The sequence below is a fragment of the Ahaetulla prasina genome, chromosome 1, assembly GCF_028640845.1.
Source record: "Ahaetulla prasina isolate Xishuangbanna chromosome 1, ASM2864084v1, whole genome shotgun sequence".
NCBI classification, from domain to species: domain Eukaryota; kingdom Metazoa; phylum Chordata; class Lepidosauria; order Squamata; family Colubridae; genus Ahaetulla; species Ahaetulla prasina.
Window position 1 is genome coordinate 308,416,243 of NC_080539.1, and position 18,203 is coordinate 308,434,445.

Sequence of the window (18,203 nt, forward strand, 5' to 3'; positions counted from 1 at the left end):
CAAGCCAATAACTTTTCTGTTTCTATTGAATTCAGTTGTTTATACTTCAGGTCAGTAACAACTTATGGTAAGCTTCTGATTGTATATTTACTGGTGGCTGTTGACATTTTGAAGAATTGTCCCACAATGTATGTATGTTTCAAGATACTTGTGTCAGTTATTAGGTATGGTATGCAAAATTCCTATGAGCAAAGCAAATTTTAAACTAAATTCTATATGTCTCTTCTGTGAAAATTGGAGATAGCAAATCTTCAAATTTTGACCAGTTGTACAGCAAAGATGGCATACCAGAAATTAAACATTGTATTGTAGTTGTGTTGACTAAATAAACACATACTTGATTTATGAAAGTAAGCCATATTCAGTAGCTTGGAAAGAAGGAGAATATCATATCTTTTGGATCTACCTTAACTTCAATGTGTTATGAAAAGTTCTTACAGGTAAGCTAAATTGTATTCATTCAAAAGTCCTGTTGATTGTGAAGTAGCCAAAATGTTTTCTCACATTTGTATATGATGCATGTACTATTTAGATCAGACAAAATCAACCTAATATTCACCTGATATTTCTGGTCACAGCTGTACAACTCCTTGCCAATCCCAAGATTGATCAGAAGTGGTCTGAAGTATTTGGTATCAGATTTGTCACCTCATATTTAGTTTATAATTTAACATACCGGTATATACTTACCTCAGTCAATCATCTTAATGTATTTTATTAATGTTTAGCCACTTTTGGGAAGGTTTTATTTGTTCTGACTAGCAGGCAAAATTATAAATAGATTGACTTGATATTTACAATTTATGCATATTTACATAACTTATTTTAAAATTTCACAAAATCAGTATGTTTTCTGGATAGAAATTCTGGATTTTCTGGAAATTTGAAACAAATACTTTTAGCAGAATTCTGGTAAAGTATTTGTAAAAAAATCATCAGGAAGAAACTGAGTCAATATTGTTTCGGTACTACATATATCAACATTCAAAGTTCTTTCATTCTTTGATAGGAATGAAATCATTCCTTGGTTTCATTCTGTTCCTTTGATTTCATACAATCATTGAGCTGGAAGAGATCTTGAAAATCTTTTAATCCAACTCCCTTCTCAAGACAGGAGACCTTCTATCATCCTGGACAAGTGGTTGTCCAGTCTATTCTTGAAAACCTCCAGCGATGGAGCTCCCTTTCCTTCCTTCCTTCCTTCCTTCCTTCCTTCCTTCCTTCCTTCCTTCCTTCCTTCCTTCCTTCCTTCCTTCCTTCCTGTTTTTGTCATTGAATCAATATTAATTCCTGGCGCCTGCCAGAATTAATCCATGCAGTTTTCTTGGTAAAGTTTCAGAAGTGGTTTGCCACTGCCTGCTGCCCAGAAGAATTGCCTGCTTCCGGCTGACAAGGTATGACTACTCTAAGATCACACAGCTGGTTTTATGCCTAAGGCAGTGCTAGAACTCATGGTTTCCCAGTTTATAGCCTGGTTCCTTAATCAGTACATTCTTCAGTGACATACAAATGAAGTGAATGAATGAAACATACATTTCAAAACTTATGTGCATAATAATGAAAATAGCTTTGAAATCAGAGGGCATTTTAAGAAACTTCTGGGTCAAAGTTACAAATCTTTATCAAGCTAATATACCATTTCATCTTCATTGCACAATTCTGTCATTAGGCTTTGGCTTATCAGTCAAAATGTCAAATAGAAAAAGTGAGTGCTGTTAATATTTAATCTTGCAATAAACTAAAGGTGTAAAACTATTTTTCTACTGAAATACATTAATAAGGTAGAGTGAATACTTGAAAGTTGGAATCTAGTTTCTAAAGTGTGTGTTGTTTATCATACAATCTGGGAATTAGGAATTGTAGTATAATTACATATTTACAGATTAACAGAGTTGGAAGAGATCTTGTAGGTCATCTAGTCCAACCCCTGCCCAAGCAGGAGACCCTAGTCATATACACTTAAAGGGCATGCAGTAGGCAAAGGGTGTCCATATGTCATAGTGCCTATGAATAATTAAGGAAAGTCCATTCCACGAAGTATCAAGATTTCTCAATAAATACGAAAATAGAGCTTCTGATTTCTGTCTGCCTGTAATGTTACCTTTCTTCCCAATAAACAATTAGAGAGGCAACATCAATGAACTTTTAATGTTCCAGTCCCTAATTATCTAAGCAAAAGAACTGTACACACAAATAAGCTGAATTACAGTTCTCAAGTAAGTCACATTTATGTCTTAATGGCTTATAACATTAGTAGGCAGGATCTGGGAGCCCATGTGTTGCGGCAGGGACAGGATCCCTGACATGAATGAAAAGCTATCACATTGCCTCATTCAAGTGTGATAGTTGGCTTTGAGGCATCTCTTCAGAGACATTCCTATGCTTGAAACATGCCTAAAGTGTTTTTTAATTCTTTACTCCATATTCAGAGTATGAAATCAAGTCATAACTTCACTGTGTATTCAGGATGTCCTCATTTGTAAATGGGGGAGAATATTGTTTTTTAAATGAAATAGTAATGGTGCTTTTTAAGTCTGTCAAATTGAAAAAAAATAAATTTTATGTTGTTGCAACATCTATTTCCTAATGACCTGCAGTTTAATTTTTTTTACAGTTGGAGATAATTCTCTTTCTTCTTCATGTTTGTTAAAACCTTATAGGTTTTCCAGTAGAAACTGCTTGGAAGAAAAACTCAGAACAGGCAGTTAAGACACCTGTCACATATAGAGATGATGATGCCTGGGTTTTAGCTTGCAGGTTGAGGCAATCTGATCCTTCTGTCTATTTAACTGAACCAGAAAGAGTGGACAGAAGTCTATTACATCTTGAGCTAACTGTGAGTACCTTTATGAAATTCTTTATTGGTGTTGTTTATTTATGCTATTATAGGTCTGCTTACTGGGTTGGTTCCCCATAGTTAGGCAATGATTTTTTCATTTGTTAATATAAAATATCATTTATTGCTTTTACGTTCTTCCATCAGCAGTGTGACAGCCTCAGCAATTCCTTGGCCATTCATTCAATCCGTTAAGGATATACTGTTCTAAAACTAAGAAATTATCTTCTTACAATCATACATCAGATTTTACACAGTTATCACAGTTAACAGTTATTGGTAGCTGTTACAGAGATATAAGAAACTGAAATTGTAGATAGCTGTCCAGGCAATAATATTCAATGAAGTCTAAATGTGAAATCAGAGTTCCATAAATATTTTGGAGCTTTTTCTTCCTGTTGTTTCATACCTTGTCTTAAAATCTACTCCATGTAAAGTAGCTTTTTAGGGTTCAAGAGAAGTATGAGTACAGATGCTCCTTTCTCCCATTTCGTAAAGGCAGATTGTGGAACGCACACTCTATTTATTAGTTTTTCATCATAGATAGATAGATAGATAGATAGATAGATAGATAGATAGATAGATAGATAGATAGATAGATAGATATAGATATAGATAGATATATAGATATACACACACACACAAACACGTGTGATTAATTGTGCTGAAAATCAGTAAAATAATATTTATTTTTTAAACTAGCAGCTAAATCTATACCTCTAATTATATAAAATATGAACTTCCCAACAGCTGGATAATCATGGAGCCTTGGCAAGTTCTATTAATGGTGGAGAAGAATTTGGCAAAGTTATTTTAGGGAGAAGGTGGCACATTCTCCTCTTCAGAACTTACATCCTTCCAAATTAGCTGAAAGAAACCCCTAAAGGTAATATTAATTATATAAAAGCATCGAACTGCCATTCTCCCTCTGAAATAACAACCGTGTGAAGGAAACAAGAAACAACAGAGAGAAAATGGTGTGAAAAAGGACATTCCCTTCTTTATGTATGTAATTAACATCAGGAGTTTCACTTTGGATATAACCTAAATGTTGTAGGTTTCATTTCTAAGAAATAAAAACAAATATCCAAACAATGTAACAAATTAAAGTACTATAGCAAGATACTTTAGAAATACGTCAAACAGGGTGTTTTTTTTTCAAATAACTGTTTTTACATTATTTCTATATTTATTTACATTTGAACAGATTTTATTTTTTAAAACAAAATATTTTTTAAAACAAAAGTCCACTTATGTTTGCAAAACTTCAAAATAAGCAGGATGGAGGGATTTTCTGTCCCTTAATTATAGCAGGGGAAACTTTCCTTTTGTTTTAAGAACCTCCTAAGTACTTGCAAGTACTTGCAAGTATTCCTACACTTACAACCATTCATTTAGTGTCCATCAACCATCAACCGCCCTGAGTCCCTAGGGAGATAGGGCGGTATACAAATGCGAAAAATAAATAAAAATAAATAAATTTGACGTTACAACAGCTCTGAAAAGAGTGATTTGTGACCAGTTTTCATGCTTAACAACTGCTGCAGCATCTCCATGGTCACGTGATCAAAATCCGGGCACTTGGCAATTGGCATGAATTTATGACAGTTGCACCGTCTCTGGGCCATGTGATCAGCATTTGTAATCTTCCCAATTGACTTCCAAAAGCAAAGACAATGAAGGAAGCCAGATCTGCCTAACAACCTCATGTTTCATTTATTAACTGCAGTAATTTACTTAACAACTGTGGCAAAAGTATCATAAAATGGAGTAAAACTCAGTTAACAACTCCCTTGCTTAGCAAAAGAAATTTGGAGCTCATTTGTGGTTGTAAGTCAAAGACTACCTATTTTTATCTACTCTGTAACTTGATATTCTGCTTTTCTGTCAGTTGGGCTTTCAAAGGGGCTAATAATATAAAATGTCATCTATTCACACACACACACACACACACACACACACACACACACAAGCACACACAGAGCGAACACTGGACTATTATTAGTACCATTTCTTAAAAACCTTGACTGAAGAAGACAATTATTTCTTTTCTTGACTGAAAAAAAAAATGATGTCAAAATATAGCTCCTTAGCTTGTGCATGACACATGGGTCATTGCATCATGAAATTTGGTAAGAGCACTTCTGCTGCCGGTCTTGAACAGGTTTATGCCAAGAAAGGCATGTTCTGAACGCTACATAAAAAAGGGTGTCTCTACCCTGACCCTTGACTTGGGCAGGGGTTGGATTAGAAGACCTCCAAGGTCCCTTGCAGTCCTATGACTCCATGATCCTCAGGACCTTTGATATGAATGGACTTCAACTTCTGGAATTTCCCCACTGGCAAGCTGGCTGGGAGAATCCTGGAGTTGACCTCCATGCAGATTAAAATTGTTCAGATTGAGAAACATTGATTTAGCTGATCTTGAAAAGTTAAACAAGGTGAAATCTTACTAGTATTTAAATGGAAAACTGCCAGGCTTGAAAGTTAGGTTGGAAAAACAAAAGCATCCTAGAAAAAAAACAATTGCAAATTACTTTTGTACTGTTGCCAAGAAAATGACTGTCAACATAGCAGGAATTAAAGTTTACTCAAGGAGATTATTATTTTTTTACTCCTGGCTCATCAGTTGTCTTTCCCATTTACCAGGTAAGATGAATAGATAAGCCTCAAAGAAAAGAATAAATGCTGAGCTATCAAAGGAGGTTAGGTTTTTTTAAAAAAAGCTTTCCTGGACAAAATAGGCTGCCAAGCCTGGAATGAGTTTTGAATAATAGCTAAATTCATGAGTTTATCCAATTATCAAAACCATATTCCATAGCAGATTATTATTTTGTTATTTAAATATTATTTATTATTTAGGCGTTTTAACTAAAGGTGCTGCATAATTCATTTATTATTTTACATGGTAGGGTATTACAAAGTTTGATAGGAGAATGAGAGAGAGAATGAGAGAGAGTGACCGGTGTGCTCCCTCCATGCTATCCTGCTTATGCTTTTTATTAGCATAACTTAGATCAGTAATGGCTAACCTTTTTGTTGTCGTGTGCGCAAATGCGCACGTGACAGCACATGCATATGCTGGCACCCATAATCCAATGATCCCCCCTCGCGCATGCGCACACAACCCCCACACACACTCCCCTGTGCATACGTACATGACCCACATGCTTCACGTGTCCCCCATGCATGCGTGCACACTGCCACACCCCATTATGTATATGCCCATGTCTATACATGGGTATGTCTATACCATAGGTGTTATGTCTCCTTGTATGCAGCTTTATTCCTCTTTAGCATTCATCTGCATTGTTTTGTGATGCATTTCCTGTCTCTCTAGGATTTACCTCTATTTGCTCCTGTGAGGCACTTCCTGTTCCTGTTGTATATATGTATTTATATTCTCGATGGCTTGTATAGCGTTTTAACTGCATTTTGATTAAAACTACTTGAAACACCTGCAATCTTCTAGGACCAAAAACAGGCTGCGGGGGGAGGCACCGCATACCCCCCCCGCACTCATCCCCGTGCATGCGTGCTCGTCTCCCACATGCACCCTGCCCCCATCCTGAAAACCAGCTGGCCAGTGGGAGGCACGTATGCACAGTGGAGCTGAGCTGGGTGACAGCTCGCATGCCTGCAGAGAGGGCTCTTCGTGCCAGCTGTGGCACGTATTTATTTATTTATTCATTTATTCATATTTTTATACCACCCTTCTCCGAAGACTCAGGGTGGTATACAGCAAATAAAACAACAATAATCCAAAAACAATTTAAATTACCGTAACAAAATTAAAAATCTAATTAAACCGCTGTATACTTATATTAGATAAAAAATTACAAAAGATAAAAACCCCTGTTAAGTATGACACAGGTTCGCCGTCACAGACTTAGATGTATATTTTTTCAGAGAAGGTGTTCCTATTTTGAAACAAATGACTGGATTCCCACAGCTGTCTTTATTTTCTAAGAACATTATTTATTAATTGAAACATCTCTGGTCAAATTGTAGGTTAAATGAATCCATGAGTAAACTGAAGCTGAAACTTCCTCTACATGATGCAGAATTCAGTACAAAATCTTTCTGCAAATTTGAATCCATGTTTGCTATTTTATGAATAGTTTAACACAGCGGTCACCAACTGGTGGTCCATGGACCACCAGTGGTCTGTGAGAAAATTTTGGTGGCCCACAGAAAAATTATTTGCATTTTTTATATTGAACTAAATACTATTTAATAGGGACGCAGTGGCTCAGGGGCTAGGACATTGAGCTTGTCAATCGAAAGGTCGACTCCCTAGTGCTGCCATGTAACGGGGTGAGCTCCCGTTACTTGTCACAGCTTCTGCCAACCTAGCAGTTCAAAAGCATGTAAAAATGCAAGTAGAAAAAATAGGGACCACCTTGCGCCTTTGGCGTTGAGTCATGCCGGCCACATGACCACGGAGACATCTTCGAATAGCACTGGCTCTTCGGCTTTGAAACGGAGATGAGCACCGCCCCCTAGAGTCGGCAACGACTAGCACGTATGTGTGAGGGGAACCTTTACCTTTACCTTAAATACTACTTATCTTTTTAAAAAATTCACATTAGTGGTCCACAAGATTTACAATTACAAATTTAGTAGTCCCTGAGCCCCGAAAAGTTGGTGACCCCTGGTTTAACACACAATTTGACTTACCATTTGCATGCAACTGGTATTCCAGGTTCTTCTTACTCTGTTCTGTCCCCTCCCTTCCTTCCCAAAACAATACACCAGCCGAGGCAGTCTGCCAGCAATTTATTTGGTCGCGTTGGTGGATGACCTCTGGAGGGCCCGGGATAGGGGTTATACATATATTTTGTATGGTATTTTAAATTATAGGCTATTTTGAATAAGTTTTTTAAAATGTGTTTTATTGTAATATATTGTATTATTTTATTTGCCTGTTCACCGCCCTGAGTCCTTTGGGAGAAGGGCGGTATAAAAATTAAATTATTATTATTATTATTTATTATTATTTACCCTTGGCTGGGTTCCTTCTGGCAACAAAAGTTCTGGCAATGTTCCTTCACGTGCCAGCCAAGTCCTTATCACTTGGCAGCGTGCCGACAAATCGTTGCCAGGGCAAGCAGCAGTCTGCAGGATGATCTAAAGTTCTCACAAATAATCCCAGCCTTCAGTCCAAAGCAGTCTAAGAGCCAGTAGTCCGTAACTTTGTCCAACACAAGGGCCTATGGAGCACTCTCCCTGCTTTTATCCCCTGTGGAGTGTGGCTCCATAACTCAGCACTCCCTGGGCCTGCCCCACCCCTTCCTCTGCTGCGCACGCTTCTCTCGGCGTCGCTGTTTCTCATCTAGCCAAGATTGATCCTAAGCAACTGGTTCTTGGGGCATTGCCAGGGAGGAGGAGGGGTCGGGGGAAAGAGGCCTTTTCAGCTCCTCCTCCTCCTCCTGGCCTGCAGCTGGAATCTGAGACGGTGCCAGGGAGGAGGAAGATTCAGGAGGGGAAGGAGGCCTTGCCAGCTCCTCCTCCTTACTCTCTGGTCATCCGGCTCCAGGAGGCCCGGCCCGGCTAAATGATGTCATTTAGAGTCATCAATATGTTTTGCTTCCAAATAAGCTTTCAATGGCATGAACTTGTTGTTTGAGTCCTTCTAAATACCGGAAACATTTAACTATAACCTTGTTACAGTAATATCCTAGGCTTTGATGTGTGAATCACATTCAGAGATGATATCTGATAATGAGATTATTCCATTAGAATCATAATTCCTTTCAACAATATACTGTAGTAAATAAAAACTACAGTCTACCTTTGTATTGTAATATTACATATGAAGGAAATCATTTCCCATCAACACAATCCTTTTCTTCAATCTATGCAAATCCCCTGCTGTTTTTCAATTTATTAAATTTGTTGAAATCTATAGTTTAGTTATATAAAGTTTATATAATTTTATATAAACTTTTATATAAACTTTTTATAGTTTAGAAGGACGCGGTGGCTCAGTGGCTAAAATGCTGAGCTTGTCGATCGAAAGGTCGGCAGTTCAGCAGTTCAACTCCCTAGTGCTGCGTAACGGGGTGAGCTCCCGTTACTTGTCCCAGCTTCTGCTAACCTAGCAATTCGAAAGCATGTAAAAAATGCAAGTAGAATAATAGGGACCACCTTTGGAGGAAAGGTGACAGTGTTCCCTGCCCCTTTGGCATTGAGTCATGCCGGCCACATGACCACGGAGATGTCTTCGGACAGCACTGGTTCTTTGGCTTTGAAACAGAGATGAGCATGCCCCCTAGAGTGGGGACAACTAGCACATATGTGCAAGGGGAACCTTTACCTTTACTTTTATAGTTTAGTTGTATCATGGTATGAGGAACATGGCCTTGGCAAACATATTTGAGAAAAACAAAACCTTAGAATATACTTTTCCAGTGCTAGAATACAATGGAGAATGATATATTTATGAATTTTACTCACCCTCTTTTAATTTAGCCTTGTGATGGAACTTTGGACAAAAAATAAATCTTTCCTAAGGCACAGTCCAAATGTTTAAAGATTTCTGACACTAATAATCATTTTTACTTTATTTATTAATGTCAACAGCAGATATTGCTTGCATTTATCAAGTAAACATATATATGTGTGTGTATGTGTGTAAAAACTGAATAGATGGAAAGAGCCATGACCTATTTAGCCAAAGCAAATAAAATCTCATTACCCTTTCTACAAATATTCCACTTAAGACATTACATCGCTGGTTTTAATTTTCAAAGCACAATAATTAGACTATAATTATATACATTTTGAATAGTAGGATGTTCATCAAGGTGAGCAGGCTATGACTGTGCTCAGAAAAGGGAATTTGGGAAGGTGTAAAGGGATGAAAGAAGGAGGTAGAGACAATGATTAGTTAAGAAACTAATTTGAGAAAATGTCTCAGACATACCTTTTCTAATTCACACAAAAATTAAAGGAAGAAAAGAAACATTCAGGCTTCAGGCTTGCAGGATTCCTCTATGGCTGTTATAATAAAAGTAGTCTTCCTCTTTATAGCATTCATTTCTTAGCCAGGTCTACCTTATAAGATTGCCAAAAAGGCTTTCTTCTTTCTTTCTTTCTTTCTTTCTACAGAATTGGAGGATTTTCTCCTCATGTGAGGAAACTGTGCCCCTCTCCATTTTCAAGGGTGCACTAGGTCCCATAAACAAATACTGAAGAGGGAAGGAATGAAGGGATTTAATATTACACCTAATGGAATAGACAAAACATATAAAATTATATTTTTAAAACTTCCAGGGTTTTTGCAGCCACCAAAAGCTGTGGGTGAAGTTCCTTAAGCAGCCATGTCACTAATTTCTAATGTGATCAGATGTATGGATTATTATATTAAAGACTCATATTAGCTTCTATTAATTGTTCTATTTCCATTTAAACTAAATTAATATTTCTTTTTGCTTTGGCCTTGTCTGGTATGCCAATGCATACCTCCAATGTAATCTATCCAATAAATTTTATATTTTAGGAAAAAAATACTGATAAATGTTAAGCAAGTAAATTGAAAACCTGTTGCTCCTTGTCCCGCTTTAGACTATTAAATTTTATGCCAGCAACCGTACCTGCCTGGAATTGGTTCAGGATGCTTTCTTTCATAAAATGAGAAAATAAGATCGATTACAAGCCCTAAACTGCAGAGGTATTCAGAAATCAAATAATTGTGTGTATAAAGTATATATGCAAACACCCATGTGTACATTTGAAAAGACAGCGGAAATCCATATTTCCAAATGTCCTGTTCTCTCAGAGTTAATGAATATTCTCTCTGTTTACTTTGCCCTCCCATATAACTTCTAATCCGTGGGTGTGGTGAAACTGCCTGATTAGTACCTGTTTGTGGCCCACAAAAATAGTTGTGCAGAGTCTGAAACACAGTAATATGAAACCAGTCCTTTTGGTTGATGTTCACTCGCTGCAAGCTGCATTCCAGACCAAACCTGCACAAAAAGCGGAAGAGTGTTTTCTTTTTATTATTATTATTCAGCTTCAAGGGCAGTACAGTCAGTTAACTTCCACTCTTCAACATTTGGGATTCTCCAGAAGACAAGGCATGTTTTAGCAAAGAACTTCAAATAAATTCCAATCCATCAAGATTTTCCATATTTCTGATACCTACCCGCTCTGAAGATTCTGCTAAAGCAGCTTTTGACCACAGTGGGGATCTTTCTGAAATTTTCTGCTGACAGATTTTTCTGCTGACTCCTGAGCCGGCATAAGGAAGTAGCAAACTGCAAGTATCAGTTGTTCAGTACTAACCTTTAACTCTATTTTCTAGAAAGTGAAAAGCTTTGGAATTCACCAAACAGTAGGAATTAATGCAACTGTGCCTTGTGCTTTTCAGTCGATTAGTTTGCAGATTTGCCTTGACAAAAAAGAAAAAGGCCTTTTGTGTAAAAAGTAAGTTGTGTTGCTGCTGAGAAAATGTGGCATGCAAAATGAGTGAAATCTTCCTATTTCTTCTGTGCTAAAGTTGTAAACGTTGGCATTTCGTACCACTACCTTGTAAGAAAAACAGTGTATGATTTGGAGAAACAGCTTCCCTCCATAATGATTCCATTTACTTACTGAATGAAAAAAAAACATTTCTTGGAAGTAATTATATAGAAATAAATAGTCCTTGTTCCAAGAATATATGTATGTTTTGATTTGCCCAACATGGAAAAAAATTGTGATTGCAGTAAACTGTCTAATCCAGGGAAAGGGAAAGAGAGTGAAGCAAGCCATCCTTTCTTAACTAGATTTTCTATGAAAGCACTGTTTGGATTTACGGATAAATTAGAACCAGGAGCTTCAAAACAGCAAGTGGTTTTAAAAGGGGTTCATAATGTCAGTGGGGATATTGATAGCCATGTAGACAAAGAGGATGAGAAGAACAGAGTAAATGAAGAAGCTGAGCTAAATACAGTTGACCTGCTTCCAGAAACAGTGCAAGAGGAAAGTAATGTTCAGGCTGTTCCAGAAGCTGACATAAGAGACATATTTGTTTTGAAGGCGGTCTCAGGAATGGATGACCGGGCTTCAAATGACCCTGCAGAAACCATTACTGGTGCTTCAAATGTGTGCAAAATTTATGCTGGAAACTTTGTTGATTCTGAAGATAATGACAGCATAGATGATACCTCTATAGACTATGCTTTTGTCTCAGATAATCATCAGGCTGATGTTTATGGGACAAGAGACTTGGAAACACAGCAAAGGGAGCAGAAGGAGCCGTCCCTCTCTGATTCCTATTCTAGCCACTCTCCTTTGTGTGAATTCAGCAAACAAGATTATAAGAATTCCATTCTTGTTCAGGGTACTTTGGCCCATACAAGTGACACAGAATTAGACAATGAAGCTACAGATCTAGATGCACATGGAAATATAACAAACTACCCTGTGTTAAATTGTGCTGTATCATTGGAAGATAATGATCAAAATAAAGAAAACACAGAACTATATACAGAAATGGGTAGTACTATAGGAGGAGATAACACAGAGCTAATTCTACCAAGTTGCAAATGGCCGTCAAATGAAATGGGGGATACAATACCAGAAATGTATTCAAATTCAAAGGGTAGAACACCAATCAAGGAAGATATTAGTTCAATCACCACAGCAAAGGATATTCAGGAAGCTGAAGAAGAGCAGGGATCTCTTTCAAGTAACTGCAGCGCTGATTCTCCTACAAAACCAGCTTCGAGTGAAAAGTCCTTTCAGCTCCCAGCCTTTTTTAGTGGATTACGTGTTCGAAAGAAAGGGTTGTCTGCAGATCCAGAGGAAATTGTCACAGAAATCAAACAGAAAGACAGTGATCTAGCTATGCTCAAACTAAGACAGCCTGTTAAGAAGTCAAATCTTGCACCTGAGTCAATAACCAAGAAGAAAATATCAGAGCCGAAAGGTTCTCCTACCTTTCTAGAACAGCTTTCTCAGTTATTAGGGCCTAAAATTGAGGAAAAAAGTATGGATGAAGTAGTACTACCATCTGGAGAGGTCCAAGAAAGGAAATCTGATGTGAGAATGGATCCATGTGAAGAAATGAAACCAAGTCCTGCAGAATCTGCACTGGATGCATTTAAAGCTTTATTTACACGTCCTCCCAAAAAAGAGACAACTGCTGACACTTCAGAATTAGAAGCAATAAAACGCAAAATGAAACATGAAAAGGAATCTTTGATGGCTATATTTGAGAGGTCTAAGTCAAAATCCGGTGATGCAGCCACAGAAACAAAACCAGTAGGTTGATTGATTCTCTTGTGTGCTATGTCTAGAATATAGTTGCAAAAGCCTGGAGTTTTTGATATTTAGGTTTCTTGAGTGGGAAGAATTAAAATAATGATAATAACTTCTGATGCAGAAAAGTGAGGCTGCCTCTCATTTTATTTTTCTAGCACAATACTATATTATCTAGATAAAAGTTGTGCATAAAAAGTATTGTATAAAATAGCAATATACATTATACAAATATAATTATAAATTAATAGGCAAAATCTTGTATGCATGAATTGTCAGATTATATTTCATTTAGAGGGAGAGAGAAGTGACAATTGAGAGGCTTATTTCCCTATAATTTATATTCATTATTTTAATTTGTTTTTAAAAGCAAATCAACGATTAGTCAACATATTGGTAGGCAAATACTCCTTGTAAAAACATTTAAAAATAATTTGTTTATATCTAATGCATTAACATTTTGCTTTTATCCAAGGATCATGATACATGTTACACTTCTATCTTTAAAAACAAACCTATAGGGTAATGTAACTTGATGATTATTACGCTACTCAAATTAACACCATGGGTGTTAACAACCTGTTACAGGACATTCATCTAGTTTGACACTGTCAATTTAATCTAGTGCCCATTGTGTGTTGTCTATCATTTTCTATAGTTGGCAATCCCATGTTTAAAATGTATACAAAGATAACATGCTTACATGGAGTGTGAAGTTACTGTGATAGCTTATACAAAGAGGGGAAAACGCAGAAGATGATCCACTAGTAAAAAAATAATAATGTGATGAAATTACACCTGAACCACATAAAAAGTTCCCAGATATGTGCAAGCTTTCATATTCCTTCTCTTCAGGTTAAAAGTACTGCAAAATGAAAATAGGGAAAGAAGGAAAAAAATGTATGTACAATAATTTATAAAGTTAATGTTGAATATTGTAATACATTTTTTATTTCTGTGGTTTTGTTTTGTTTTATCAGGCTGATGTAATTCCTTCAGAACAGGATGACAAGACTCCAGGAAGACTCCAGACTGTCTGGCCCCCACCCAAAGCAAAGGATGAAGAAGAGAAAATAGGCTTAAAATATACAGAAGCAGGTAATTGAAAGCAGGAATACACAGAATTAGTAATGATAGATTTCTTACATGAATATTTACACAATGTGCTTGAAAACAAAAGTTATTTTATCATTTCCGGGCTACAGTTTCAAAGGTTGACATAAGTAAATGATTCTGAGGTCAAATCATTCTGTTCTGTACAATGCTTATTCCATAAGTTCCTCTTTCGAATAAATTTATAACCAATAAATACAGTACAGCTATATTAACTTATTGAGAAATTCTCTACAATCTGATTTTCAAGTATTAAAATGATGCTTTGTATACAGTTAGATTTTAGTTCACCAATTGTGTTTTAAAATGTCTGTTTTGCAAGATGGTGGATGAAGAAAGGCAACAGAAGGAACATCACACTTTGTGGCAAGAGTCAGAAAATCAAATTGCCCTATTCTATTTTCTTACTAGAGAACTATTTTAAAAGTGCAATGTTTAGTAATTTATGAAATAATACAGCTCAAGAAATAGTATATCTGTAATAGCTTAATTATTGCCATTGGCAAACATTTTGTACATTTTTTGTAAGAATTACAAGGCTCAGATTAAAATACATAAACATTTTCTAGACGATTAATAGAAATAAGGAAAATGGTTCAAAATCTTAAACACCGTACATACAAAAGGCATATTGTTTAAAATGTTCTTCATTTTTTTCCATGTTGATCCTTTTTATTAGTTTACAACATAAAATACAAAAATACAAAAGCAAATAATAGGGGAGAGAGAATAGAAGGAAAAAAGAAAGAAAAGATATTGACTTCTGACTCCTTTTGATGCAGTAGAATAAGATAGTAACATCAAACATCATTTACTTTTACATAATAATATAACTAGCTATTTCTGTAAATTTTAAACCTTTCCTCCACGTATTCTTCCATTTTTAAGGCATTACATTAAATCTAAAGTTCCTTTTCCACTGAATCATACTATGCTTTATAAATTCACTTTCCATACTATGCTTTATAAATTCAAATTCAATAACATTTTATAAATCTTAGCAATAATATGTTCATCACTACCACACAGTAGGATTTCCAATTCATTTTTAACAAAGTCAAACTCATAACTCTTTTTGTCTAATTTAAACCATTTTTCCAACTCTAAATATGTGAACCAATGACAGACATGTCCTTCTGATTCTAGCTCTTCTTTACACTTGAGGATAGAGATCACCGAAATTAAAACATATTTTACGATAAGTCTACTCTGGGTTCTCTTCAGGTTGTATAAATCTTTTGCTTTTTAATATTCTAAAAAAATATAAATAGTGAAAACTGACTAAATTATAAAATTACTTCATGAAAAAAGTACTAAAATGTTAACATCCTGAGTTATTAGACAATTAGGTGAGTGACTGTGATTGAATTTGTATAGGCGCCTATATGTGTATATTAACTGTATATATGTTACTGATAATGTGTGAAAAGCTGGCATTGTATAGAATGCCTAGGAAATCTATAGAATGTGTCACATTTTTAGGCAAAGAATAAAATTTTAATATGCTTTAGACTTTCCCTTTGCATATAATACCTAGGCATTATGCAGAATGACAAGAACCGTTTAGGCAAAGTATGAAAAGAGAGTCATGTAAAAGGTTACTGTTAGAATTAACCCTCTTTATTGAAAAGACATATATGAAAATAAAAGAAGAAATGCAAAATAAAGTGCAGAACTTTCTTACTGAAAAAATAAATCAAGAGGAAAAAGACCAGCATTGTTGCAACAAGGAAGGCTAGAATGGCATTTTAGCAGAAATGTTTTATACTTTGCTGGTTTGCCTTTTGGCAATGCATAGAATGCCTAGGAAATATGAAATATTAATCATTTCATACTTTGACATCCCAGCTTTGACATTCTATAGAATTTCTAGACATTCTATAAAATGCCTAATTTCACATATTGATGGTAACATATATAAAACATTATCATGGTCCATGACAAGTGAGACATAATGAAAGACATAGGAACATAACACAGAAAGCATTAAAATGTATATTTGCAAGGCTCTAAAATTAGAAGTTAATAGCTTTATGATATGTCACATATATATTAGAGTTTCTGAGCAATCCTTCCTCTATGTGATATATATGAGGATACTTTTTAAGGAAATCTTTTTCAAACCATAACCCCGAACTTTAAGAATCATGATGATGCTACTGAAAATCTCAGAAGGAATCCATAGCATCCTGGGAAACAGCTTTGACTTTTTCCCCTCATAACTGTTGGATTGGGCTAGGAAAAAGATGCACTGTCACACTCCCTTGGGAAAAGTTTTGATTATATAGAATGCACTCTAAATGGCATTTTCACTGTTCGCTGCATACTTAACAAAGAGTGCATGGAGCTGCACACAAAGATTCTCACCTACTTTGAGAAATGCCAGAATTAGTCACATTTCAGTAAGAAAGTAAAAACAATATTCATGATGTCTTAATCCATCAATCTTCAGCAAAGGGCCAATACCTTATAATGTGGGCTGCTCTGGGTGGACGCATCCACCACAGACTACTTAGATAAGTTCCAATGTTCCAAAGACATGAAATATTATTACATATCTAACAAATGCAGGTTCTCATCATGGCTATTCATCGTTTTGAGCCTAAAATGTTAGCAATTTATTTACAGTCACTTTGGAATCAGCCATTCCCCTTCTAATGAGGGAATTTAGGTTGGCTTCCAGGTGAACTTTTAATCCTAAATGACCCAATCAAAATCATTAGCTGATTTTTGTGCTGTAATGACTTCCAGAGAATTCTCCCAGGCTATAGCTGTCACAGAACATTCTACTTACATAACAGTATAAGCACTGAGCTGAATCCAGCTCCTTTTCTGAAAATAGGATCATTTCCTTGGTTGACATCTGCTCAGGATATTTTCATCAGTAAAAAAGGAAACATTCATTAATACAATTTTTCAACTTCTCCCACTATTGCACATAATCATGGACATACTTAGTTGATTATGGGAGCATGGTGAGGTTTACAGAACAGAGTAACAGAGTTGGAAGGGACCTTGGAGGTCTTCTAGCCCAACTCCCTGCACAAACAAGAAACCCTGTACCATTTCAGACAAATGATTATCTAATCTCTTCTTAAAACCTTCCAGTGTTGGAGCACCCACAATTTCTGAAGGCAAGTTGTTTCATTTAATAATTGTTATAACTGTCAGGAAATTTCTCCTTAGTTCTAGATTGGCTTTCTCCTTGATTAGTTTCCATCTATTCCTTTGGAGAATATGTTGACCCCCTCTTATTTGTGGCAGCCCCTTAGATGTTGGAACACTGCTATCATGTCACCACTAGTCTTTCTTTTTATTAAACTAGATATACCCTATACATGCAACTGTTCTTCATCTGATTTAGCCTCCAGTCCCCTAATTATTTTTATTGCTCTTCTCTGCACTCTTTCTAGAGTCTCAACACCCTTTTTATATCGTGGTGACCAAAACTGGATGAAATACTTCTATTGTGTTCTTATCAAGACATTATAAAGTGGTGCTAACATTTCATGTGAACTTGATTCTCTCCCTCTCTTAAGCAGCCTAGGACTGTGTTGGCTATTTTGGCAGCTACAGCACACTGCTGGCTCATATTTAAATGATTGTCCACTAGGGAGATTGTCCACTAGATTCACAGGGTAGGGGAATATCAACAAAATTGTTGTGCTATCCCTTCTGCCAGTGGACTCACCTTTGAATTCCATGGATATCCACTCAGGCAGATTTTGAATCTAATCCAATATTTGATTTATACTATATGCTTATTATCCTAACCCTAACTTCTTGACCTTGGAAACTTTAAGATGTGTGGACTTCAACTCCCAGTGTTCCCCAGCCAGCTTGCTAAACTAGAATTTTGAAAAAAATCTCAGAAAAGGACAGTGTCAATCTTGACCTGTCTGTTCTGCGCAAAGAAATTACAGACATGACTATGTATTTTGGAAAGCTTGATTGAAGAACAACTTTCCCTTTTTATTGTAAAAAACTATGTAAAAATCATTAG

The 18,203-nt window shown here is 36.1% G+C and overlaps 1 protein-coding gene across 6 annotated transcripts in view; it reads left to right on the forward strand.

Moving 5' to 3' along the window:
- The window catches only part of FMN1 (formin 1), a 118,416-nt gene that overhangs the window by 12,070 nt on the left and 88,143 nt on the right, over positions 1–18,203 (forward strand). For 4 of the 6 annotated variants that reach the window (XM_058162140.1, XM_058162136.1, XM_058162139.1 and 1 more), the window contains 2 exons: positions 2,661–2,836; positions 14,068–14,185. The exons of 1 other annotated variant lie outside the window; for it this stretch is intronic. In XM_058162140.1, the coding sequence (XP_058018123.1) occupies positions 2,661–2,836; positions 14,068–14,185 (294 nt within the window). Of the gene's footprint in view, positions 1–2,660; positions 2,837–10,850; positions 13,091–14,067; positions 14,186–18,203 lie in introns of those variants that run through there. One more of the 6 variants, XM_058162138.1, reaches the window with a different exon arrangement.